The sequence below is a fragment of the Pseudophryne corroboree genome, chromosome 1 (assembly GCF_028390025.1).
Source record: "Pseudophryne corroboree isolate aPseCor3 chromosome 1, aPseCor3.hap2, whole genome shotgun sequence".
Lineage (NCBI taxonomy): Eukaryota > Metazoa > Chordata > Amphibia > Anura > Myobatrachidae > Pseudophryne > Pseudophryne corroboree.
In genome coordinates, this window is record NC_086444.1 from 79,061,645 (window position 1) to 79,087,373 (window position 25,729).

Below are 25,729 nucleotides of genomic sequence, written 5' to 3' on the forward strand. Positions count from 1 at the left end.
TGTCACTGCAGTGTCACGCAGGATGTCCCTTCCAAAAAACCCTCCCCAAACAGCACATGACGCAAAGAAAAAAAGAGGCGCAATGAGGTAGCTGTGTGAGTAAGATAAGCGACCCTAGTGGCCGACACAAACACCGGGCCCATCTAGGAGTGGCACTGCAGTGTCACGCAGGATGTCCCTTCCAAAAAACCCTCCCCAAACAGCACATGACGCAAAGAAAAAAAGAGGCGCAATGAGGTAGCTGTGTGAGTAAGATAAGCGACCCTAGTGGCCGACACAAACACCGGGCCCATCTAGGAGTGTCACTGCAGTGTCACGCAGGATGTCCCTTCCAAAAAACCCTCCCTAAACAGCACATGACGCAAAGAAAAAATGAGGCGCAATGAGGTAGCTGTGTGAGTAAGATAAGCGACCCTAGTGGCCGACACAAACACCGGGCCCATCTAGGAGTGTCACTGCAGTGTCACGCAGGATGTCCCTTCCAAAAAACCCTCCCCAAACAGCACATGACGCAAAGAAAAAAAGAGGCGCAATGAGGTAGCTGTGTGAGTAAGATAAGCGACCCTAGTGGCCGACACAAACACCGGGCCCATCTAGGAGTGGTACTGCAGTGTCACGCAGGATGTCCCTTCCAAAAAACCCTCCCCAAACAGCACATGACGCAAAGAAAAAAAGAGGCGCAATGAGGTAGCTGTGTGAGTAAGATAAGCGACCCTAGTGGCCGACACAAACACCGGGCCCATCTAGGAGTGGCACTGCAGTGTCACGCAGGATGTCCCTTCCAAAAAACCCTCCCCAAACAGCACATGACGCAAAGAAAAAAAGAGGCGCAATGAGGTAGCTGTGTGAGTAAGATAAGCGACCCTAGTGGCCGACACAAACACCGGGCCCATCTAGGAGTGGCACTGCAGTGTCACGCAGGATGTCCCTTCCAAAAAACCCTCCCCAAACAGCACATGACGCAAAGAAAAATTAAAGAAAAAAGAGGTGCAAGATGGAATTGTCCTTGGGCCCTCCCACCCACCCTTATGTTGTATAAACAGGACATGCACACTTTAACCAACCCATCATTTCAGTGACAGGGTCTGCCACATGACTGTGACTGAAATTACGGGTTGGTTTGGACCCCCACCAAAAAAGAAGCAATTAATCTCTCCTTGCACAAACTGGCTCTACAGAGGCAAGATGTCCACCTCATCATCATCCTCCGATATATCACCGTGTACATCCCCCTCCTCACAGATTATCAATTCGTCCCCACTGGAATCCACCATCTCAGCTCCCTGTGTACTTTGTGGAGGCAATTGCTGCTGGTCAATGTCTCCACGGAGGAATTGATTATAATTCATTTTAATGAACATCATCTTCTCCACATTTTCTGGATGTAACCTCGTACGCCGATTGCTGACAAGGTGAGCGGCGTCACTAAACACTCTTTCGGAGTACACACTTGTGGGAGGGCAACTTAGGTAGAATAAAGCCAGTTTGTGCAAGGGCCTCCAAATTGCCTCTTTTTCCTGCCAGTATAAGTACGGACTGTGTGACGTGCCTACTTGGATGCGGTCACTCATATAATCCTCCACCATTCTTTCAATGGTGAGAGAATCATATGCAGTGACAGTAGACGACATGTCCGTAATCGTTGTCAGGTCCTTCAGTCCGGACCAGATGTCAGCATCAGCAGTCGCTCCAGACTGCCCTGCATCACCGCCAGCGGGTGGGCTCGGAATTCTGAGCCTTTTCCTCGCACCCCCAGTTGCGGGAGAATGTGAAGGAGGAGATGTTGACAGGTCGCGTTCCGCTTGACTTGACAATTTTCTCACCAGCAGGTCTTTCAACCCCAGCAGACTTGTGTCTGCCGGAAAGAGAGATCCAAGGTAGGCTTTAAATCTAGGATCGAGCACGGTGGCCAAAATGTAGTGCTCTGATTTCAACAGATTGACCACCCGTGAATCCTTGTTAAGCGAATTAAGGGCTCCATCCACAAGTCCCACATGCCTAGCGGAATCGCTCCGTGTTAGCTCCTCCTTCAATGTCTCCAGCTTCTTCTGCAAAAGCCTGATGAGGGGAATGACCTGACTCAGGCTGGCAGTGTCTGAACTGACTTCACGTGTGGCAAGTTCAAAGGGCATCAGAACCTTGCACAACGTTGAAATCATTCTCCACTGCACTTGAGACAGGTGCATTCCACCTCCTATATCGTGCTCAATTGTATAGGCTTGAATGGCCTTTTGCTGCTCCTCCAACCTCTGAAGCATATAGAGGGTTGAATTCCACCTCGTTACCACTTCTTGCTTCAGATGATGGCAGGGCAGGTTCAGTAGTTTTTGGTGGTGCTCCAGTCTTCTGTACGTGGTGCCTGTACGCCGAAAGTGTCCCGCAATTCTTCTGGCCACCGACAGCATCTCTTGCACGCCCCTGTCGTTTTTAAAAAAATTCTGCACCACCAAATTCAAGGTATGTGCAAAACATGGGACGTGCTGGAATTTGCCCATATTTAATGCACACACAATATTGCTGGCGTTGTCCGATGCCACAAATCCACAGGAGAGTCCAATTGGGGTAAGCCATTCCGCGATGATCTTCCTCAGTTGCCGTAAGAGGTTTTCAGCTGTGTGCGTATTCTGGAAAGCGGTGATACAAAGCGTAGCCTGCCTAGTAAAGAGTTGGCGTTTGCGAGATGCTGCTACTGGTGCCGCCGCTGCTGTTCTTGCGGCGGGAGTCCATACATCTACCCAGTGGGCTGTCACAGTCATTTAGTCCTGACCCTGCCCTGCTCCACTTGTCCACATGTCCGTGGTTAAGTGGACATTGGGTACAACTGCATTTTTTAGGACACTGGTGAGTCTTTTTCTGACGTCCGTGTACATTCTCGGTATCGCCTGCCTAGAGAAGTGGAACCTAGATGGTATTTGGTAACGGGGGCACACTGCCTCAATAAATTGTCTAGTTCCCTGTGAACTAACGGCGGATACCGGACGCACGTCTAACACCAACATAGTTGTCAAGGCCTCAGTTATCCGCTTTGCAGCAGGATGACTGCTGTGATATTTCATCTTCCTCGCAAAGGACTGTTGGACAGTCAATTGCTTACTGGAAGTAGTACAAGTGGGCTTACGACTTCCCCTCTGGGATGACCATCGACTCCCAGCAGCAACAACAGCAGCGCCAGCAGCAGTAGGCGTTACACGCAAGGATGCATCGGAGGAATCCCAGGCAGGAGAGGACTCGTCAGAATTGCCAGTGACATGGCCTGCAGGACTATTGGCATTCCTGGGTAAGGAGGAAATTGACACTGAGGGAGTTGGTGGGGTGGTTTGCGTGAGCTTGGTTACAAGAGGAAGGGATTTACTGGTCAGTGGACTGCTTCCGCTGTCGCCCAAAGTTTTTGAACTTGTCACTGACTTATTATGAATGCGCTGCAGGTGACGTATAAGGGAGGATGTTCCGAGGTGGTTAACGTCCTTACCCCTACTTATTACAGCTTGACAAAGGCAACACACGGCTTGACACCTGTTGTCCGCTTTTCTGTTGAAATACCTCCACACTGAAGAGCTGATTTTTTTGGTATTTTCACCAGGCATGTCAACGGCCATATTCCTCCCACGGACAACAGGTGTCTCCCCGGGTGCCTGACTTAAACAAACCACCTCACCATCAGAATCCTCCTTGTCAATTTCCTCCCCAGCGCCAGCAACACCCATATCCTCCTCATCCTGGTGTACTTCAACACTGACATCTTCAATCTGACTATCAGGAACTGGACTGCGGGTGCTCCTTCCAGCACTTGCAGGGGGCGTGCAAATGGTGGAAGGCGCATGCTCTTCACGTCCAGTGTTGGGAAGGTCAGGCATCGCAACCGACACAATTGGACTCTCCTTGTGGATTTGGGATTTCGAAGAATGCACAGTTCTTTGCGGTGCTTTTGCCAGCTTGAGTCTTTTCAGTTTTCTAGCGAGAGGCTGAGTGCTTCCATCCTCATGTGAAGCTGAACCACTAGCAATGAATATAGGCCAGGCCTCAGCCGTTCCTTGCCACTCCGTGTGGTAAATGGCATATTGGCAAGTTTATGCTTCTCCTCCGACAATTTTATTTTAGGTTTTGGAGTCCTTTTTTTACTGATATTTGGTGTTTTGGATTTGACATGCTCTGTACTATGACATTGGGCATCGGCCTTGGCAGACGACGTTGCTGGCATTTCATCGTCTCGGCCATGACTAGTGGCAGCAGCTTCAGCACGAGGTGGAAGTGGATCTTGATCTTTCCCTAATTTTGGAACCTCAACATTTTTGTTCTCCATATTTTAATAGGCACAACTAAAAGGCACCTCAGGTAAACAATGGAGATGGATGGATACTAGTATACTTATGGATGGACTGCCGAGTGCCGACACAGAGGTAGCTACAGCCGTGGACTACCGTACTGTACTGTGTCTGCTGCTAATATAGACTGGATGATAATGAGATGTAGTATGTATGTATAAAGAAGAAAGAAAAAAAAAACCACGGGTAGGTGGTATACAATTATGGATGGACTGCCGAGTGCCGACACAGAGGTAGCTACAGCCGTGAACTACCGTACTGTTTCTGCTGCTAATATAGACTGGTTGATAATGAGATGTAGTATGTATAAAGAAGAAAGAAAAAAAAACACGGGTAGGTGGTATACAATTATGGATGGACTGCCGAGTGCCGACACAGAGGTAGCTACAGCCGTGGACTACCGTACTGTACTGTGTCTGCTGCTAATATAGACTGGATGATAATGAGATGTAGTATGTATAAAGAAGAAAGAAAAAAAAAACCACGGGTAGGTGGTATACAATTATGGATGGACTGCCGAGTGCCGACACAGAGGTAGCTACAGCCGTGGACTACCGTACTGTACTGTGTCTGCTGCTAATATAGACTGGATGATAATGAGATGTAGTATGTATAAAGAAGAAAGAAAAAAAAAACCACGTGTAGGTGGTATACAATTATGGATGGACTGCCGAGTGCCGACACAGAGGTAGCTACAGCCGTGGACTACCGTACTGTACTGTGTCTGCTGCAAATATAGACTGGATGATAATGAGATGTAGTATGTATAAAGAAGAAAGAAAAAAAAAACCACGGGTAGGTGGTATACAATTATGGATGGACTGCCGAGTGCCGACACAGAGGTAGCTACAGCCGTGGACTACCGTACTGTACTGTGTCTGCTGCTAATATAGACTGGTTGATAATGAGATGTAGTATGTATAAAGAAGAAAGAAAAAAAAAACCACGGGTAGGTGGTATACAATTATGGATGGACTGCCGAGTGCCGAGTGCCGACACAGAGGTAGCTACAGCCGTGGACTACCGTACTGTACTGTGTCTGCTGCTAATATAGACTGGATGATAATGAGATGTAGTATGTATAAAGAAGAAAGAAAAAAAAACCACGGGTAGGTGGTATACAATTATGGATGGACTGCCGAGTGCCGACACAGAGGTAGCTACAGCCGTGGACTACCGTACTGTACTGTGTCTGCTGCTAATATAGACTGGATGATAATGAGATGTAGTATGTATGTATAAAGAAGAAAGAAAAAAAAACCACGGGTAGGTGGTATACAATTATGGATGGACTGCCGAGTGCCGACACAGAGGTAGCTACAGCCGTGAACTACCGTACTGTGTCTGCTGCTAATATAGACTGGTTGATAATGAGATGTAGTATGTATAAAGAAGAAAGAAAGAAAAAACACGGGTAGGTGGTATACAATTATGGATGGACTGCCGAGTGCCGACACAGAGGTAGCTACAGCCGTGGACTACCGTACTGTACTGTGTCTGCTGCTAATATAGACTGGATGATAATGAGATGTAGTATGTATAAAGAAGAAAGAAAAAAAAAACCACGGGTAGGTGGTATACAATTATGGATGGACTGCCGAGTGCCGACACAGAGGTAGCTACAGCCGTGAGCTACCGTACTGTGTCTGCTGCTAGTAGACTGGATGATAAATAATGATATAAAAAATATATATATATCACTACTGCAGCCGGACAGGTATATATTATATAATGACGGACCTGCTGGAGTGGACACTGTCTGTCAGCAGAATGAGTTTTTTAATTTTTATAGAATAAAAAAACACCACACAAGTCACACGACGAGTGTACTTTTTCAGGCAGACATTCAATCACAATATACTATACTGGTGGTCAGTGTGGTCAGGTCACTCGTCACAGTGGTCAGTGGTCAGTCACACTGGCAGTGGCACTCTGGCATCAAAAGTGTGCACTGTTTAATATGTACTCCTGGCTCCTGCTATAACCTATAACTGCTCCCCAGTCTCCCCCACAATTAAGCTGTGTGAGCACAGTCAGATATTATACATAGATGATGCAGCACACTGGGCTGAGCACAGATATGGTATGTGAGTGTGACTGAGTCACTGTGTATCGTTTTTTTCAGGCAGAGAACAAGAACAGAACGGATTATTAAATAATAATAAATTATAAAACTGCACTGGTGGTCAGGTCACTGGTCATCAGTCACTAGTATAACTCCTCCTAAGCTCCAGTAAGTAAATGAAGTGTCTCACTCTCACTCTCCTATCTATTTTAATTTCTAAACGGAGAGGACGCCAGCCACGTCCTCTCCCTATCAATCTCAATGCACGTGTGAAAATGGCCGCGACGCGCGGCTCCTTATATAGAATCCGAGTCTCGCGATAGAATCCGAGCCTCGCGAGAATCCGACAGCGTGATGATGACGTTCGGGCGCGCTCGGGTTAACCGAGCAAGGCGGGAAGATCCGAGTCGCTCGGACCCGTGTAAAAAAACATGAAGTTCGGGCGGGTTCGGATTCAGAGAAACCGAACCCGCTCATCTCTACTACAGATGCTGTGATAGTTCCTAGTTCTGCAATAATAGTGATTACAGTCACTGTGTTAGTTCCTAATTCTGTTATATAGGTGACTACAGATGCTGTGATAGTTCCTAGTTCTGCAATAATAGTGATTACAGTCACTGTGTTAGTTCCTAATTCTGTTATATAGGTGACTACAGTTGCTGTGATAGTTCCTAGTTCTGCAATAATAGTGATTACAGTCACTGTGTTAGTTCCTAATTCTGTTATATAGGTGACTACAGTTGCTGTGATAGTTCCTGGTTCTGTTATATAGGTGACTACAGATGCTGTGTTAGCTCCTAGTTCTGTTATATAGGTGACTACAGATGCTGTGATAGTTCCTGGTTCTGTGATATAAGTGACTACAGGCACTGTGTTAGTTCCTAATTCTGTTATATAGGTGACTACAGATGCTGTGATAGTTTCTGGTTCTGCAATATAGGTGATTACAGGCGCTGTGTTAGCTCCTAGTTCTTTTATATAGGTGACTACAGATGCTGTGCTAGTTCCTGGTTCCGCGATATAAGTAACTACAGGCGCTGTGTTAGTTCCTAGTTCTGTTATATAGGTGACTACAGATGCTGTGATAGTTTCTGGTTCTGCAATATAGGTGATTACAGGCACTGTGTTAGCTCCTAGTTCTGTTATATAGGTGACTACAGTTGGTGTGATAGTTCCTAGTTCTGCAATAATAGTGATTACAGTCACTGTGTTAGTTCCTAATTCTGTTATATAGGTGACTACAGATGCTGTGATAGTTCCTAGTTCTGCAATAATAGTGATTACAGTCACTGTGTTAGTTCCTAATTCTGTTATATAGGTGACTACAGTTGCTGTGATAGTTCCTAGTTCTGCAATAATAGTGATTACAGTCACTGTGTTAGTTCCTAATTCTGTTATATAGGTGACTACAGTTGCTGTGATAGTTCCTGGTTCTGTTATATAGGTGACTACAGATGCTGTGTTAGCTCCTAGTTCTGTTATATAGGTGACTACAGATGCTGTGATAGTTCCTGGTTCTGTGATATAAGTGACTACAGGCACTGTGTTAGTTCCTAATTCTGTTATATAGGTGACTACAGATGCTGTGATAGTTTCTGGTTCTGCAATATAGGTGATTACAGGCGCTGTGTTAGCTCCTAGTTCTGTTATATAGGTGACTACAGATGCTGTGATAGTTTCTGGTTCTGCAATATAGGTGATTACAGGCACTGTGTTAGCTCCTAGTTCTGTTATATAGGTGACTACAGATGCTGTGCTAGTTCCTGGTTCTGTGATATAAGTGACTACAGGCGCTGTGTTAGCTCCTAGTTCTGTTATATAGGTGACTACAGATGCTGTGCTAGTTCCTGGTTCTGCAATATAGGTGATTACAGGCACTGTGTTAGCTCCTAGTTCTGTTATATATGTGACTACAGTTGCTGTGATAGTTCCTGGTTCTGTGATATAAGTGACTACAGATGCTGTGTTAGTTCCTAGTTCTGTTATATAGGTGACTACAGATGCTGTGATAGTTTCTGGTTCTGCAATATAGGTGATTACAGGCACTGTGTTAGCTCCTAGTTCTGTTATATAGGTGACTACAGATGCTGTGATAGTTTCTGGTTCTGCAATATAGGTGATTACAGGCACTGTGTTAGCTCCTAGTTCTGTTATATAGGTGACTACAGTTGCTGTGATAGTTCCTGGTTCTGTGATATAAGTGACTACAGGCGCTGTTAGCTCCTAGTTCTGTTATATAGGTGACTACAGTTGCTGTGATAGTTCCTGGTTCTGTGATATAAGTGACTACAGATGCTGTGTTAGTTCCTAGTTCTGTTATATAGGTGACTACAGATGCTGTGATAGTTTCTGGTTCTGCAATATAGGTGATTACAGGCTCTGTGTTAGCTCCTAGTTCTGTTATATAGGTGACTACAGATGCTGTGATAGTTTCTGGTTCTGCAATATAGGTGATTACAGGCACTGTGTTAGCTCCTAGTTCTGTTATATAGGTGACTACAGATGCTGTGCTAGTTCCTGGTTCTGTGATATAAGTAACTACAGGCGCTGTGTTATCTCCTAGTTCTGTTATATAGGTGACTACAGATGCTGTGCTAGTTCCTGGTTCTGCGATATAAGTAACTACAGGCGCTGTGTTAGTTCCTAGTTCTGTTATATAGGTGACTACAGATGCTGTGCTAGTTCCTGGTTCTGCGATATAAGTAACTACAGGCACTGTGTTAGTTCCTATTCTGCGAGTGTCACATCATGCTCAATTGATTAGCACCAGGAGCTAATTGCCAGCGCTATTCAATCCGCGCTGAATTGAATCAAGACCATTTTTTGTTGTATGCATTTGTTCTTTGGAACTCCACCTAGTGGTCAGTTGGACTTTATTGGCTTTCATATTATTATTATTATTATTATTATTATTATCCTTTATTTATATGGCGCCACAAGGGTTCCGCAGCGCCCAATTACAGAGTACATAAACAAATAATCAAACAGGAAAATAGCAACTTACAGTTGATAACAGTATAGGACAAGTACAGGGTAAATAAACATAGCTACATCAGCAGATGACACTGGAATAAGTATCAGGTGGCAGAAGACTGCTGGATTTGGTGCAGTTGAAGATTATTAAAGTAAGAAAGGATAAGCACATGAGGGAAGAGGGCCCTGCTCGTGAGAGCTTACATTCTAAAGGGAAGGGGTAGACAGACAGGGGTGACACAGATGGGGTACATAGAGAGTTAGCGTTCCAAGTTCACCCTGGGAAGGTCATAGTGCAGATCTCTATCTTAGATTATCTAATGGTCCTGTAAACACGTGCTACTGTATCAGGGCTGAAAGTGGTCCTGGAGATGTGGTGGAACTCATTTACCCCGCAACTCCCCCCCCCCCCCCCCCCCTCCCCCCTCACATTAAGCGTAGCCAGGGACAATGCTAGTGATAGTGATTTCGGCACACCCCTGCAAACTATAAATTAGTGCCCTACTTCTCATACTTTATAAAGGGACATTGATCTCACAAAAAAGCTGCATGGTCATATAATAGTACCCCCAATTCAATTTACACCACACAGTAGCACAATCTTATTCACATTACACACTGTCACAACTGAGGGCTGGGGCTGACGGGAGGAAGCCTCAGTTGCAGGGGCAGAGGTATAGTTAAACCTGGACGGTAATATGGGACTCTTGGACATGCAGTACCCAAGCCCGAAGGCCTGACCACGACAACAGGAATAAGTTTAAAAGTTTTATTAAAGCACAGTTCAGGTGGTACATCAGCAGCAATGTCAGAAATGTTAAATGAGAAGGCAGTACACAGTTCCTGTAGATACAGCAGAGATGCGGATACCTCTGGGTGCGGTACCGTTAGGTAACAGTCTTGGCAGACTAGGAGTTGGAATGTCCTTTACCGGCACCCAAGTGCTGAGTAGTAGATGGAGTACAGGAACTGACCAGCAGGTGGTCCACTGGAAGCTGGTGTACTGACAGGAGTATGAGTTAGCTGCGGGGTAGGCCGGATGGAACTGAGCGCTGAGATGAGTGGAGTGCTTGAGGCACCAATGTAGCTGGAGAATAGCTAGTAGCACTGGTGATGCTAGGGATCGCTGGAATTTAGGAAGTCGATGGTGGAGCACCGATGATTGCTAGTATTCGATGGCGGAGCACCGATGATGTTTGGAAACCGAACACCGCTGGAAGCAGGCTGCTGGAAGCCGGTGTTAGACTCTGCCAGTTGCAGGGAGCAATGTTAGGACACTGCGGAGTCAGGCTGCACCGCTAGATGTTAAACTGGTGCGGGTCTCTAATGGAGTTGAAGACAGGAGCTGGAATACCTGTATTGAGCAAACAACCACAAAGCAGGGAGACTGGTAACACTGGGTTTGACAACCAAAGCACTGACAACTTCCTGGTTCAGGAACAGGACCTTTATACCTGCAGCAGTGCAGGGATTGGCTGATCAATCAGGCAGAGTTCAGCGGTACAGTGGATTGGTGAAAATAATGTCATGTGACTGAAACCAACATGGCTGTGCCCATACTGGCAAATAGAGGGAAAGTTAGTTTGTGGAACCATGTGAGGAATAACAGTAATGGCGGCGGAGGCCGCGGAGGGCAAAGAACGCCAACTTGCACACTTGATCCACAGAGATGGCGGCAAAAAGCCGCAGCGGGCAGGAGACGCCATTCAGACTTGTTTGCGCATTTGAATCAAAGAGGTGGAGGCGGAGGCCGCAGCTGGTAGGAGACGCCATGCAGACTTCTTTGAATACTGGAAGTGCAGAAATGGCGGCGGAGGCCGCGGAGGGCTAGAAACGCCATTCTTAACTTTATGAGCTTATTGTGACAGCGCCTGCGGAATGACAGGGAGGAGATGTGGAGTGAGGATGTCAGCATCACAACTGAGACCCGGCCCTGGAACGCTGAGCCAGCCTCAGGAGACACCTGAAAGGTAGATAATGGCGTCCAGTAACCCGGATCGTGACACACCCCATGTAGTACCCCTGATTCATATTACACCACAGTAATGCCCCTTATTCAGGTTACATCACTCAGTAGTGTCCTTTATTCACACTGCATTACACAATGGTACTCTCTATACATGTTATGCCACACAGTAGTGCCCCTTATATACAATGCCCACAGTAGTGCCCCATGTGCACAATGTCCACAGTTGTAGTGCCCGTTACACATAATGACCAAAGTAGTGGCACTTATGCACATAATGCCCACAGAAGTGCCACTTATACACAAAATGCCCACAGTAGTTGTGCTGCCTATATACACAGTGCCCACAGTAGCAGTGCCCATTATACACAATGCCCACAATATTAGTGACCCTTATACATAATGACCACAGCAGTGCAACTTAAACACATAATGCCCACAGTGTACCTCTTATACATATCACTGCCTCTGTCACTCCAGAAGCTCCATGCCCTGTATACCTCCAATAGCTCCATGCCCTGTATCCCTCCATCAGCTTCCCCACCTCTCTTGTCTGCCCAGCCCTCTCTCATCTTGCCTTCAAGATGCACAGAGCCTGCTCCTCTTCACGTCTCCTCTTCACTTCAGCAGTGGTGACAGCATGACATCACATACGCTGTGTCGGAAAAGGAAGCCACTGGGACCTGAGGAGGGGATAAATGCTGTCCAAAAGACACAGCGTATGTGAGTACCAGGAGAGGTAGGCTGTAAATGGAGGATGACACATTATTAAACATATTTTTAAACAGTCCGCGCCTGGCGCCGTGAGTACATTTAACAGTGGCGCCAGGTACCTATTGTCCTTAAAATGGCTCCGGGAACTTTAAGGGTTAACCCCTTACGTGCCGTGGCCGCCATTAACCATGTGGCCGCCAAGGTCTCCGGCCACAACCCGGCAAAGACAAAAGTGCTTTGAGGTTGCCGTTTTTCACAAAGGCAGATGTAGTCGTCGTAGGCTGGTGACAGACGGCAATAAACCCACTGGGAGGCTTCTTAAATTATGTGATACCCTATCTCCAGTTAAAACAGTAGTTTAGAGCAGATTTTGAGCTTATCCCCTCTTCATAATTATACCCATTTATTTAAAATAGTGTCAGCTCTAATAAGCTGCTGAATGTTCTACATAAATACGTGTGACCATTATTTATACTGTAGCTCTTACAATAAAATAGCATTTTTAGGTTTAGTTGCCAGTAAATATTGGAATGTGTGTTGTCTCCAGAAATGAAATCCGTTATAAGCCTCCATCCAGAAAATCTCCCTACAGCTCTTATCAAGTGAAGAATTTTGATAATTTTACATGCTGAATGTCCTGCTTAATTGTTTTAACTTCCTTTACCAGATGTCTAATATATCAATACCTGCCGAGTCTCCAAAATTCTGAAATACGGAATATTCCGAAATATGGAATTTTTTCAGCACGACTGAGATAGTGACACCTTCGCTTTCTGCTGGTTCAATGTACACAAGTTTTTTTTAATGCACACAATTATTTAAAATATTGTATACAATTATCTTCAGGCTATGTATTCAAAGTATTGTGGCAGTCCAGTCCGGATGCCACCCCGGGTGTTTGCAGGACAGGGCACAACAGTTCGGGTGCCCCGAGCTAAGGTGACCTGGATTTTGGGCTGGACCAAGAGGAAGCCCAGGGAGGTGTTGGGACACAGCAGGTTGTCTCTTAACTGTTGTGTCAAAGATTATCTGGCAGTTGGAAATGATAGTATTGTATTGCTGTTGATACACAGAAATACCCTGCAATTTCATACATGAGATCCCATCCATGTAGATCCGGTCCATGTATTGGAGCAAGTGCTCCCAGCAATCAGGCACACCTGTGCCACACTTTTATAAAGCTCGTTAGGGCAAGGGCTCAGGGTTCCTGATGCCAACAAGTGGCCAGGCGGTAGAGGGCGGGCCAGTGTGTTAGAGACAGGGAGCCTGAGATTGTGTACATGCTGTTTGTGAACTGGTGCCTAATTAAGGTACCCATTGAAACTTGCTGTGAAACATCGGTTTACTATGCTGTGGAAGTAAACGATCTGCATTTCTTTCATACAACTGTGTCAGCGTCTTGTCTGGTGGAAGGTCTCTTGTTACAAATTGGCGCCCAAACAGGGACCCTCTGCTGGATGAACCAAGCGCAGCGGGAACCCAGTGGCTGCAGGAGCCACCGGAACCGTGACAGTCTCCACAGACTCTGCAAACTTCCTCTGGTCAGATTAGTAACCAGCCAGGGTGTGGATGTCAATTAGTTAAAAAAAAAAAAGGGGGGGGGGGTTCCCTTTGTGTTTTTTTTGTTGTTGTTGATCTGTGGTTTGGTGGTGTATGTTAAGGGATGCAAGATTCATATATCGTGCATCCGTCCCGTCCACCATGGAGGAGTTGTTAAAGGCCCTAACTAATGTGGCTGCGGGGCAACAATCCCAGATGCAGCTTCTCCAAACACAAGTACAAGCTCAGCAGGAAACCCTGTGCCTGATTCGTGATGAAGTGGGTCTCCTGCGACAGCATCACCAGGAGCCTAGGCCGTTGCAAAAGATGTGTCCCTCAGACAATGTAGAAGCCTACCTGGGGACCTTTGAGCGCGCGGCTGCATGCCTGGGATGGCCAGAGGATAGCTGGGCGAATAAGCTGGCCCCTTATTTGACGGGGCATCCCCAGAAAATGCACCATGACCTCCCGCCAGACCAGGCATCTACCTATTCGCAGCTTAAAGCTGCCATACTGTGTCACATCGGCGTAACCAAGGCCTGCAAAGACCAGCGGTTCCAGGACTGGCGTAGGACCTCGACAGAGAATTCTCAAATCCAGCTGGCTTAACTTCTAAAAATGGCGAGGTCTTGGCTTCAGCCGGAAAAGTATATGGCTGCCCAAGTGGTGGAGACCGTAGCCCTAGACCACTGTGTGCGGGTCTTAGATAGAGGCATGCAGAGGTGGGTTCTCCAGGCTGACCCTCAAAATATGGAGGACCTAGCCGCCACAATGGAGAGCTATACTGCGCTGGGGAAAATGGCTAAGTCCTCAGACCGAAAGACTCGACCAGTCCCAAGACCCCGGACCCATCAACCTCCGGAAATGGGGACTCGGACCAATCTGGTCATCTGCTATGAGTGCTGGGAACAGGGCCACATCTGAAAGGACTGTACCAAACAACCTGAGCCTATGGAGTGCAGAGCAGGGAAATCAGGGAAACCAGCTTACAGCTGTGTCGGAAGCAAGGGTTTGTCTGTGCCCTCCCGATTCCAGGTGACCCTCCAGATCACAGCACGGCCAATCCAGGCGCTTGTCGATACCGGGGGTGAATTGTCAATTATCTCAGCGGGGTCAGTCCCTGAAGGTGCTGACCAGGTTTTACCTGTGTTTGAGGTGCTCTGCGTCCATGGTGCCACTCGCAAGTACCCCAGAGTGCGGTTTCCAGTACAACATCGGGGGCGGACAATCCAGCTGGTGGCAGCCGTTGCCCCGCGCTCGCCCTATCCTTTGATCCTGGGGTGAGATTTCCCTGGCCTATCGGAACTGTTGGCGTTTCAACTCGAGGAGTTGCCTTCCTCTCCCAGCTTCGTGGCTCGAAGGTCGAGTAAGTCCTCGGGAACAGAGTGTGTGTGTGTGTATGGAGCCGGTACGTCTACGCCAGAAGAGCCGACCGATCCGGAGGAGGCGAGTGACGAAAGGACATTAAGAACTGTCATGTCGCTTCAGGATTTCGGACGAGACCAGCAGGAAGACCCAAACCTCGTGAATGCTTTCCAGAACATTTGTATTCGCCCTTACCCAGGGGGGACAGCCCTTATTTCATAGTAGAGAAGGATTTACTATATTGGGTTGTCGAGGAACGGGGCAAGAAAGTTGAGCAGCTTATAGTACCACGGGTCCATCAGCCTCTGGTCCTGGAAGCTGCCCATTCATAGTTGTGGGGAGGACATTTGGGGGAGGAGAACTCTGCAGAGGATACAGCAGCGGTTTTTCTGGCCGGGAACCCGAGCGTGGATAGCAAAGTACTGTCAGGAGGGTCCCATCTGCCAGCGTACCGCACCAAAGCCCCAATACAGAGCTCCCCTCATCCCTCTTCTGGTAGTTTCTGTTCCCTATGAAAGAATTGGGATGGATATTGTGGGGCCAGTAGAAAAATCAGCAAGGGGACATCAGTATATCTTAGACAACGATAAATAATAAAGAAAGTGCTCGTGTGCAGTACAGCAGCTGGAATAGATACAATTTCCTGAAGGATCCCTCTCCCTTCACCAAAAGTACAACAATACAAGAAATAATGGAGAGCGTAACTTATCCTGCGCTTGTCTTTGTTTCAATTGGCAACAATCAGGCTCTCATATACTCAATGTGTGTTTTTTTTGAGCATGGAAAGAAGTTAAGGAAATGGATATAGTGAAGCACAATTTAATACATAAAAATTCATAAACAATACATAAAATTCATATAGGTTGGTAAATAAATTATAGCAGCATAGTATATTGCACAGAAATCCACAACGGGAAAAGCAGGTGGATAATTACCAAATTGTTCAGTACTGTGAGAAATAGTTCTTATCCAGCTTGCGGGTTTTTGTTAAAGGGGATCCCGGTAATCCTCTATGTCCACGCTTAGCTGGAACAGGATGGCAAAAACCTCCAGTGCAGTGTCCCACGGTGCTGTGCATCCATTACCGAGATCCCCTTTAACAAAAACCCGCAAGCTGGATAAGAACTTCTTTTTGAGAAGCCACGCCCCTTCCATGAGACCATGCCCCTTTTTCAGAAACGGCCGCATGGGATGTCACCGACCCCAATGCTTCCACTACCTCTGGTCCTAAGCATTTTAGATATGGGGGACTCAACCTATACATAAATGACATTACCTTAACTAAAGTAAAATAAATACACGAGACAACAAAGTGGCATTGAAAAATGGTCAGCTTTATGTAATAAATGTATGGTGGTGAAAGAACAGCCAGCTATACAGCGTCCAACTTGCAAGGTCAGCTATTTTCTTATCAATGGCAAGTGCGAGATAACAAAACTGTGCAAGAGCTAACTATCCCTTTAAGTATACCCCTATCACATCACAAAAATAACCCGGTATCGACCCGGCACATTGCCGGGTTGACACGGGTCAGTGTGCGATATGAAAGGGGCCTTGGAGAATTCCTGGGTCGCCTGACCCAGTAATTCAACCCAGGTAATAAGAAGGGTTATTCCTGGGTTGAATACCGGGTCAGTGGCAGCGTAAAAACAGATTCCCGGGTCCCTGTTTACTACATAGGGAGAGGTGGCGCGGAGATGAGCTCATCTCACAGTGCCGGCTCCACCCCCATCCCCACTGCCGGCTCCGTCCCCTGCCGCTATGGCAACCGGCCCGGCATATTGCCAGGTCGGGAAGCCAGCAGAGAGGCTCCAATGCCAGATCCCACTCGGGAAGGACCAGTTTCCAATTCCCGGGTGGGATCCGGCATTGGAGATGGGGTATTAGTGGCAGGTGTTGGAAATAGGTGTGTACAGGCTTGAAGATGGAGCAGAGTTTCTGGGCATGCCTTACAACTACAAAAATTCACATTGTGATAAATATTCTCCTAAAGGAGAAAAATGTTTTACTGTAGACTTAATACTAACTTCTTTCTGAATGTGTTTTTTTTTTTATACATCCCAATGTTTATTTCTTATTGCCATGGGACTATGGGGGTAATACAAACCTGATCGCTAGGGTGCATTTTTTGCATCCCTGCAATCAGATAGTCGCCGCCTACAGTGGGGAGGCTATATAGGTGTGTGTAGGTGTGCTTTCACTTTTGTAGGAGACCTGCACAAACATCAGTTTGTGCAGTCTCTGCACTGCCCAGGACTAACTCAGTCGCTGTGTTTGTTTCATGCTGATCGGAACTGGAGCTGACATCAGACACCCTCCCTCAAAATGCCTGGTCCCACCTGCGTTTCTCCAGACACTCCTGTAAAACGATCAGTTGCCACCCAGAAATGGCCTCTTCCTGTCATTCACCTTGGGATCGCCCGTGCGATCGCTTTTTTTTGCACCATCCCGTCGCTAGGCACCAATGCCCGTTGCAGTCGTCAGCAGCGCCGGTGCATACACATATATGCAGTTCAGATCTGTTTGGCCGCTGCACGAAAACGCTCAGCAGCAATCAGGTCTGAATTGCCCCCTATAACCGATAATTGATGCATATGTCCCAAAGACATTTTCTTGAACCCCTATGCCAATGTCTCCCAACTTCAGTCCTCAGGGACCCCTAACAGTGCACGTTTTACTGATCTTCTCAGTATCACAATGAAAAAAAAAAAAAAAAAAATATATATATATATATATATATATATATATAACTACACCTGTGGCTCTTTAAAAACGTGTCAGCCAGTAATGACTACACCTGTGAACCGGCTAGGAGATCTATATATGCCCTATACCTAACCATATACTTGTCTTAGAAAAGGACTGCAGGAGTAAGTTTAGCATGATAGCTTTTATTGCAGCAATCTGACAGCTTTCCTGGCCACTGATTATTTAACTACCTAATAAACGTAGACGTTGCCTGACTCGCATGAATTGCGGCTCAGCTGCAGTACAGCACAGAATTCTTGGGACATGTCTATGAAGTTAGCAAAACATAATAATAATGAAATCATAATAATGAAATCATTGTTATCCAGAAAAAGAATCCTTAGCACATATTTAAATCATACACGCTTACCTAGAAAACATATTGTCAGGATCTTGGCTCCATGCAGAAGGGGGAACTGCAGCATAAAGAGGAGGAAGATGGAAAGACTCCTATCTCCGGCCATTCTTCTAGGAATCCCAGTGACTCCTGCACTGTGTGAGGCAATGACTGGAAATTTGTGGAAGTGTGTAAGATTAGCCACGCCTCTTCTGGCAGCCTGACAGTTGCACGCCCTGGGTCCAACAGTTCATCTGAGACAAATACATGGTACACACCTTTAGGGAGAGGCCGCGCACAAGTGGTGCCCATGCAGCAACATTCTTCCTCCTGACTCTGTTTAAATATTGGCGGTGTCTCTACCTGACTGAACAGGCCAGAAGAGCATCGCCTGTCCACAAGGGATTGATTCAGGCAATGTCGGACTGGGGCATAAGGGGCCCACTGGGGGAATGCAGTGGTAAGGGCCCGTGCTTAGGGGTGTGGCCAGTCTCCAGAGTGGGTGTGGACTACCCCGGAAACGGAGGAGGAGGAGGAGGACTGCAGTATTAGCTGTGAGGAGATGGGGGTGACCGGATTTCCAGAAAACTTGTGGAAGTGTGTGATGCAGAAAGTGTTGTTTCTTTTGCACAGATGAGGTAATGATCCAATGTGATAAGTGGTTTCAGAGATCTCTGGCAGACAAGATATATCCAGACATAGGGGCAGATGCATTAAGTGCTGTTATGGGGGTTTAGTGGTATCAGCACACACGTTGCACTAATTTGGGGTCCACTTGCTGAAAGGGAAATTTTTACACCAAACCCCCCCCCCCCCCCCCATTAAAAACGTATGTCGACCTGTACACTTTGACCATTTGGTGTTGACCTAGACATTGTCGACCTTCAGACTGTTGACCTGTTGATCCATAACCAATAGAAAATCAGCAGGAAGTGGTGTGTGATTTTTTTTTTTTACAAATTTTGGTAAATTTTTACGTCTATTTGCAGTGGATTTTAAAAGGAACTGAGAAAAACGGACCAACTTTAGACTTTAATAATCAACCAACATTGACATCGGGTTTAAAATCTGCAAAAAATAAAATAAAAAATCTACTTTTTAGTGAATATGGAATTGTATCCCTGAAATAAAACTTTTTTCCCCTCACTGATGAACTGTGATAGAGGATGCATTAGAGTTTACCTCGCCTGTACAACACAGCACATTATAGGCCTCATCCTGAGCCGTACGCAATGCAGAGTTGAGCAATAGGTTTGCTATGTGTGAGCGAAATTCCTTAAGCTCTCATACAGCGCATGCGTGGTCCCACAGTGTGTACAGTACGAACAGAGGCGCAGTTGCTATTGAGACGCACGGTATCAGAAATTAATTGGAAACGTGCTGGACGTTCAGAGGCAGTGACTGGGGGGTGGCTATTTAGACGCACAAAGTGGTCCATGTTATGGATGTGTTATGGGTGTCACTGGTGTGATGCTGACATGGCTGCGTACACAGAAACTTAATCTCTCACCCTGGAAGCCATAATCAGATGGAAATCTGAACTAACCATAGGGCTGGTCTAAGTTCCATCGGTGTAGCACCAAGCGCTATTATAGCATCTGAACACGCTCAAAGTGGGCGCCTCAGACCTTGCCCAGTCAGACGCACGGCTGTACACCAGGAGAATGTCTGACAGCAGAATTAGCAATAAGTTACAGATGCGACTTCAGCCAAAGACGCTAAAGCGATTGCAGCAGCGGGCAACTCAGAATCAACCCTATTTGTTGCAAATCAAATGACAAATATGCAGCCTATACATTATGGTAGACTTGGCAAAGATATAGCATGTCCATACAGGAGAACCACAATAATACATCACATCCACATGTAAATCACGTGACTTAGAGCATCTGACTGGAGCTCCAAACACTGGCACTAACGTGGTTGGCAGAGGAACAGGGCAGCACTGTATATATAATACGGAGCATAAGCTGATGTAGTGGGAGATATTGGGACATGGAGGAAGGAAAAGAGCGGCACAAACACTGAATGGTAACAGTCACATTGCTGCGCCTGTTCCTCCTCTGGGCACACCCCCTGGCAGATAGCCGCGCTGAGTGATGGAGAAGAGACCAATATGGAGGGAAGAGTATAAACGTGTCACTCTCTCCCCCATGTTTGCCTTAGTACATCGTCATCCTATTATGGAGCATGAAGATTAATGTCTGCAATCCCCAGAACAGTCTAACAATGATGTCACTCAATGACACTTGCACCAGTTTATTATCATTCACAGCCATCTTGCAGAAACGTCACATCTGTGTCAGCAGCGCAGCCCCCTCCATGTGACCTTGGTGTCGACGCTGTGTCACAAACCGGCAGCTGTATAGCGCTAATGTTGTTTGTGTTTCCCAGGAGAGAGCAGTTTCCTGATGAGAACCCTGAATAATGTCACAATGAGGTAGAGCGTCACAGTGAGACAGACGCTGATGAATAAAATGACATCCAGCAGATACTGCTGATACCAGGGCTGCTGATAAGAATAGGGATGAAGATGGCCGCCTCCTCCTGACTGGATGATGTGCTCCACCCACCGTAATAACTGCTGGTCTGGAGGGAATGGGAGAGATTTCCTGATGGCGCTCAGCTTCATTGCTGATTCTTTGTAGCTGTGGAGACAGAGAGAGAACGAGAGTTACTAAAATGGCTAATCCAGAACCCTAACACCTGACATCAGTGCTCTTGAGACACAGCGCATCAGCACTTCATTAGGGTGGCTGCTGTATTATATAAAGTTGCATCTGTCTATTCGCATTGATATTACCATTTGGACAGTTGCAGGAAAGAAGAGTCACATTTTATTTTTGGGAAAACAACAGATGTGTGTATTTTTTTATTTTTTTTGCTTTTGTATTTAGTTATGTATATGGCAAATGTGACTATTGCATTTATTACTTTAATGACACTGTTTTCTGTTATAGACATGATACTTAGTTACATTATTATATTGCTAACAGGTAAATGTGACTCCTCACATTTATCACATATGCTGCTGAGTAATGTTTCTACACTCTATGATGACTCTACACATTCTCCATACTACACTGGGGTGTAAGTATACACACTTATCACTCCTGACAAACACCTAGCGGCCCCACGGTGGACGCCCTGCACCTGACAGATTTGCCGCTGTGAATGTGGAGCACCTTCCTTCCCCACTTACTATCCGGTCTTTGGAAAGACGGCACTGGCACAGGGAATAGCAGAATTTTGCACTGGGCCAGACTCTGTGCTGCCCTCTATGCATCTGCCATGTTTCTGAAGACATCACTGGAAACACAACACCACCGGCAACAGGTATTGGGTGTGTACAGCTGCCCCCTTCACTGTGTGTGCTTGTGGGGAGGGAAGGGGGCAGCTGTACATAACCCCAGATCATCTCTTAAACACCCCTGGAGGTAAATGCACTTTTTCATGCATACATATTTTCCTACTGACGTTCTTTGTATCAGTGCTTGGAACTCTGCATGAGACGATATTCCCCTACTGAGAACAACAGAGTTAATGATTATAAATGGTTTATTTATGTTGAATGGGGATGTTATGATGCCAGTAAGGATATTAAAGGAGGGTTTAATTAATGAAGAGGCGATGATATTTGCTAGGTCCCTAAAACGCTATTATGGCGGTCGCTAGAATGCTCTCTGTATTGTATAGTGGCCACTGACATGCTCTCTGCAGTGTATGGTGGTCGTCAGGATGCTCTATGTATTGTATGACAGCAAGCAGGATGCTCTTTTTATTGTATGTTGGTCAGAAGGATACTTTCTGCATTGCATTCCAGGCACTTAAATGCTCGCTAATTGTATGGCAGTCACTGGGATGCAATTACAGGTTGCAAACATACAAAAGTAAACATTGAGAGTAGGGCAGGGTATGTTAGCCTACATCAGCCGGAACCAAAATTCCTCTCATGATATTTCCACAACATCCTCATTATAATCAATAATTACATGTATGTACCTTTTATTTTCTATGACTTCCAGAATAGTTTGTGCAAAGTTTTCAGACTTCAGTTGATCAGGTGGAATAAATGTTCCCATGTTTTTCGCTTTAACTCGGATCACGTTTTCATACTGGTCCCCAAAAAGTGGGATCCCCAAAACAGGAACTCCGTGGTACACTGCCTCCATCACACTATTCAGTCCTCCATGTGTCACCAAGAGACGGAATTTAGGGTGTCCTGTAATAAAACAGTAACATTGAATTTATCTCCATGTATGGAGGTTCCTAAATGATTACAGATCATAACAAAGCAGACGGGACTTGAGCAAGTAAATATAACATTATACGGAGAGATTCATCAAACCTTATAAAGAGGAAAAGTGGAGGTGTAGTCAGATTCTAGCTATCATTTATCTAGTACCGTATATAAAATTATACAGTAGCTGGAAGCTGATTTGTTGCTATTGGAAACGCCTATAGGAGATGAGGTAGAAGCTGGTCACATTTGCTAAAATGCAAGTAGCAAAGTTAGTAGTTTGGGGGGTAAATTTTATCATAAACAACCCTCAGTGATGGTGCTGCCTGATCAGAACTCCGCTAGATATGGATTAGTCTGATTGCACAAAGGCCCTCATTCAGGTCCGGTGGTTGGTCCTGCTGCAAAGTACCGATGTTCGGTACATTGCACATGTGCAGGAACCATTCTGCAGCTGCGAGAACAGGTCCTAGGATGCAGGACGACATCAGACTGTCAGTAAGGGGCCGGGAGGTGGCAGTAAATGCCTCTATTTGCGAAAACCGAGACATGTTGCAACCGTTTAGGGGAAGGGAAGAGGCCCAAGATCTCCAACGTCAGACAGAGATTTTCAGGCCTCTTACAAGGATCTGCAACAGGCGGTTTGTGTGACCCCATGGGTGCCGCAAGCCGCCCAATGGCGTTGCAGTGATCTGATGCTGCATCCCAGGACACAGCTTGCATCACTACTGTGGCAGGAGGCTCCTGCTGCGTTACCATACAGAGCTTTCACTGCTGCTTCCAAGGAACTGATAGCAGCTCCAACCACATCTGAATAAGCCCCGATGTTCCGCTGATAACCGAACCAGTAAGTGCCAGTAAAGCAAAAATATGCAGAGCTCCAAATGCGATGTGGTCAAAGTGTAAAACAACCAGATCTGATGCCGACCAATGGGAACTATTCCCACTCGTGGGTGTCCACGACACCCACAGAGTGGGAATAGAACCCGTGGCGAGTGTAGCCCACCGCAAGGGGCTTTGTTGTGCTCACCCCCCCTGCCGGCATTCCGGGGTCAGTATGGTGACCTCCGGGATCCCAAATGCCGGTCTCCCAATACCAACCTGTACATAACAACTGGAGACTTATTTTTTTCAGGACCAGTAGTTAATGTGTCATAAACCAATGAAACAACCTAAAAATGTTTTTACAAAGTGGATGTCACATGAAGGTTCTATTGGACTTTACTGATGAACATGTTTGTGTATTGGATTTTAGAACAAAGCCTTCTTCAAGTCTAAAATACCAACTTGTAAATAACATCCTCTTTATAATAGGATGATTTACAGATTGTTAGTACACTGTAATACTGTAATATGATTGGCTGATGCCTTGCAGAGAAAATATTGTGGCTGCTAAAATTGTTTTAAGACAAATTCTCATCTGTGAGAGGGTCCGGCCCACCTGTGAGATTGCAAAAGCAGCAGTCAGGACTTTATAATCTGTCCTCGTTTGCACACCCTGCCTCACTCATTACAATAGATCATTTGGAGAAGAGATTTGTAAAGTTGCAGAAAAATAATAATTATTTGCAAACCAACAATTTAAGGGCAGAATTACTATGATGAGAAGTGGAGCTGCTGCTTTGGTGCACAATGATAGGGGAGGGGGGCGCATTGATTCTCATAGTCACTGGTGTATTTATAATGGGTGCAGTGTGTGCGGTGCACACGGGCCCCTGAGTCCAGGAGGGCCCCCACCGCACACGCTGCACCCATTTTTTTGACTACTCACCCTCCGGAGTCCTGCGCCGACGGCAGTAACAGTGTTGAATCACAGTGAAAATGGCTGCATTCTGCAGATGCACAGTAGAGAAATCACTGGGAAAATGGCCGCCACACCATTTTCCCGGAGATCTGCGCATGTGCAGTAGAGTCTGAGCCCTCTAGAACTCAGACTCTACAGCGCTGCTGGTAGAGAGGAGGGGGCCCAAATGGGGGAGGTTGCAGACCTCCTCCTCTCTTAAAGCACCCCTGCTCATAGTCCCATGAAGCAGCAGCTGGACTGCAGATACATTTTCAATTCCACTGGCTTACTGAAGCTCCCTCTAGTGATCAGTGGTTGCTGTCATAGTAACCAATAGGAAGCTGGTGAGTGGTTGCTTCCTATAGTTTACTATAGCAGCAACCAAAGACTGACCAGTAGAGGGAGCTTCAGTAACACAGAGGTTTGAAAATGTCTGCTGCTCCACTGCTTAGGCATGGTGCTATGACAGCCGAGGGCTCCTTAGCAGCTGCCTCCCCTGCTACCATAGGAGTTCTGCCCCACGAACTGATGACTGAAGAAAATGTCAGCTTCATGTACATGGAGACTATTATTGCATTTAGCTATTACTGGGTGTTACGTCTACTCAGTAATTAACATAATGTAGACAGATAGCATCTGTACTTTTCTGTTGGGTAATTGTATAGGAGTCTCACCTAAGAGATCATTCTGGGACAGCCAGTCCATGATTTTCACATTAGGAGCAGTTTCTACTTCTTCTGGCCACTGTGACCTCTGGAATCTCCAGATAACTTTCTGAGGAATTTTAGCAAATCCAGCATTCATCTCCTTTACAAACTCCACTAATGGGATTGAACTTATCATAGAACCCAGCGTCACTACAATAAAGCCAGACTCCCCGGACTCTGCTATAAAGTCTTCCAGTTCCTGCACAGACAGAAAGTAGAGCTTAGAGAGGGCTGAATAAGGCACAGATCCATCATGTACAACCTATCACACATAACATCACATATATGTTACCATTCCCTCCAACTGTACCTGTTTAGCAGGTACAGTACCTTTTTTTTATGGTGTGTACCGAGTTTTGGCTCTCCAAACTTCAATTGAAAGTATAGGAAAAGGGGCGTGGTCAGACCACCTTTACCTGTAGCCATGCCCCCTTTCCTAATTTGTACCGGTTTTTATATGTAAAATGTTGGAGGGTATGTGTTACACAGACTCAGGTTAATTTAGCAGAAAAAATAATACGCAGTAAGCACATAAAACACCAATACTATTTCAAGAGTTATGTATAATATAATGGGTGGGATGCATCATATTTTGAATGTGATGCATCCCGCCACTCATTGCAAGCATAACGGTATTTACTAACACTGTATGCTTGAAGAAAATCACAAAGGACCGCTCTCCTGGTAAGAGATTTGCTATAGAAGGACTTCTGGGTTTAGGACCTTGCAGTCCTTCTGTGCATGCATTGAGTGGGGTGCTGGGAGGGATCCTTCTCAGGGGGAAACATGAATAGAAGAACATAGACTTCTGCCAGGTAACGGCATCTAAAAATGGCATTGCCCACTGCATCCAAGCTCCTAAAACTGCATTTATTTTACTTTTGTGGGATCACAAAAAGGAATCAAGAAAGTAGTTATGGGATTCTCTTCACAAAAGACTGGGTCGCCGCAGGGGAGGTGTACCAGGGAA

The 25,729-nt window shown here is 46.1% G+C and overlaps 2 protein-coding genes across 2 annotated transcripts in view; both read right to left on the reverse strand.

Moving 5' to 3' along the window:
- The window catches only part of LOC135056112 (UDP-glucuronosyltransferase 3A1-like), a 118,487-nt gene extending 99,531 nt beyond the window's left edge, over positions 1-18,956 (reverse strand). Inside the window, exon 1 of the mRNA XM_063960884.1 lies at positions 18,063-18,956. Coding sequence (XP_063816954.1) covers positions 18,063-18,156 — 94 coding nt within the window. The 5' untranslated portion in view covers positions 18,157-18,956. The remainder of the gene's footprint in view (positions 1-18,062) is intronic.
- An 86-nt stretch (positions 18,957-19,042) lies between these two features.
- LOC135056105 (UDP-glucuronosyltransferase 3A1-like) overlaps positions 19,043-25,729 on the reverse strand; it is a 76,701-nt gene continuing 70,014 nt past the window's right edge. Inside the window, exons 5-7 of the mRNA XM_063960873.1 lie at positions 24,727-24,958; positions 22,032-22,251; positions 19,043-20,677 (exon numbers count right to left, since the gene is read on the reverse strand). Of these exons, the coding sequence (XP_063816943.1) occupies positions 20,401-20,677; positions 22,032-22,251; positions 24,727-24,958 (729 nt within the window). The 3' untranslated portion in view covers positions 19,043-20,400. The remainder of the gene's footprint in view (positions 20,678-22,031; positions 22,252-24,726; positions 24,959-25,729) is intronic.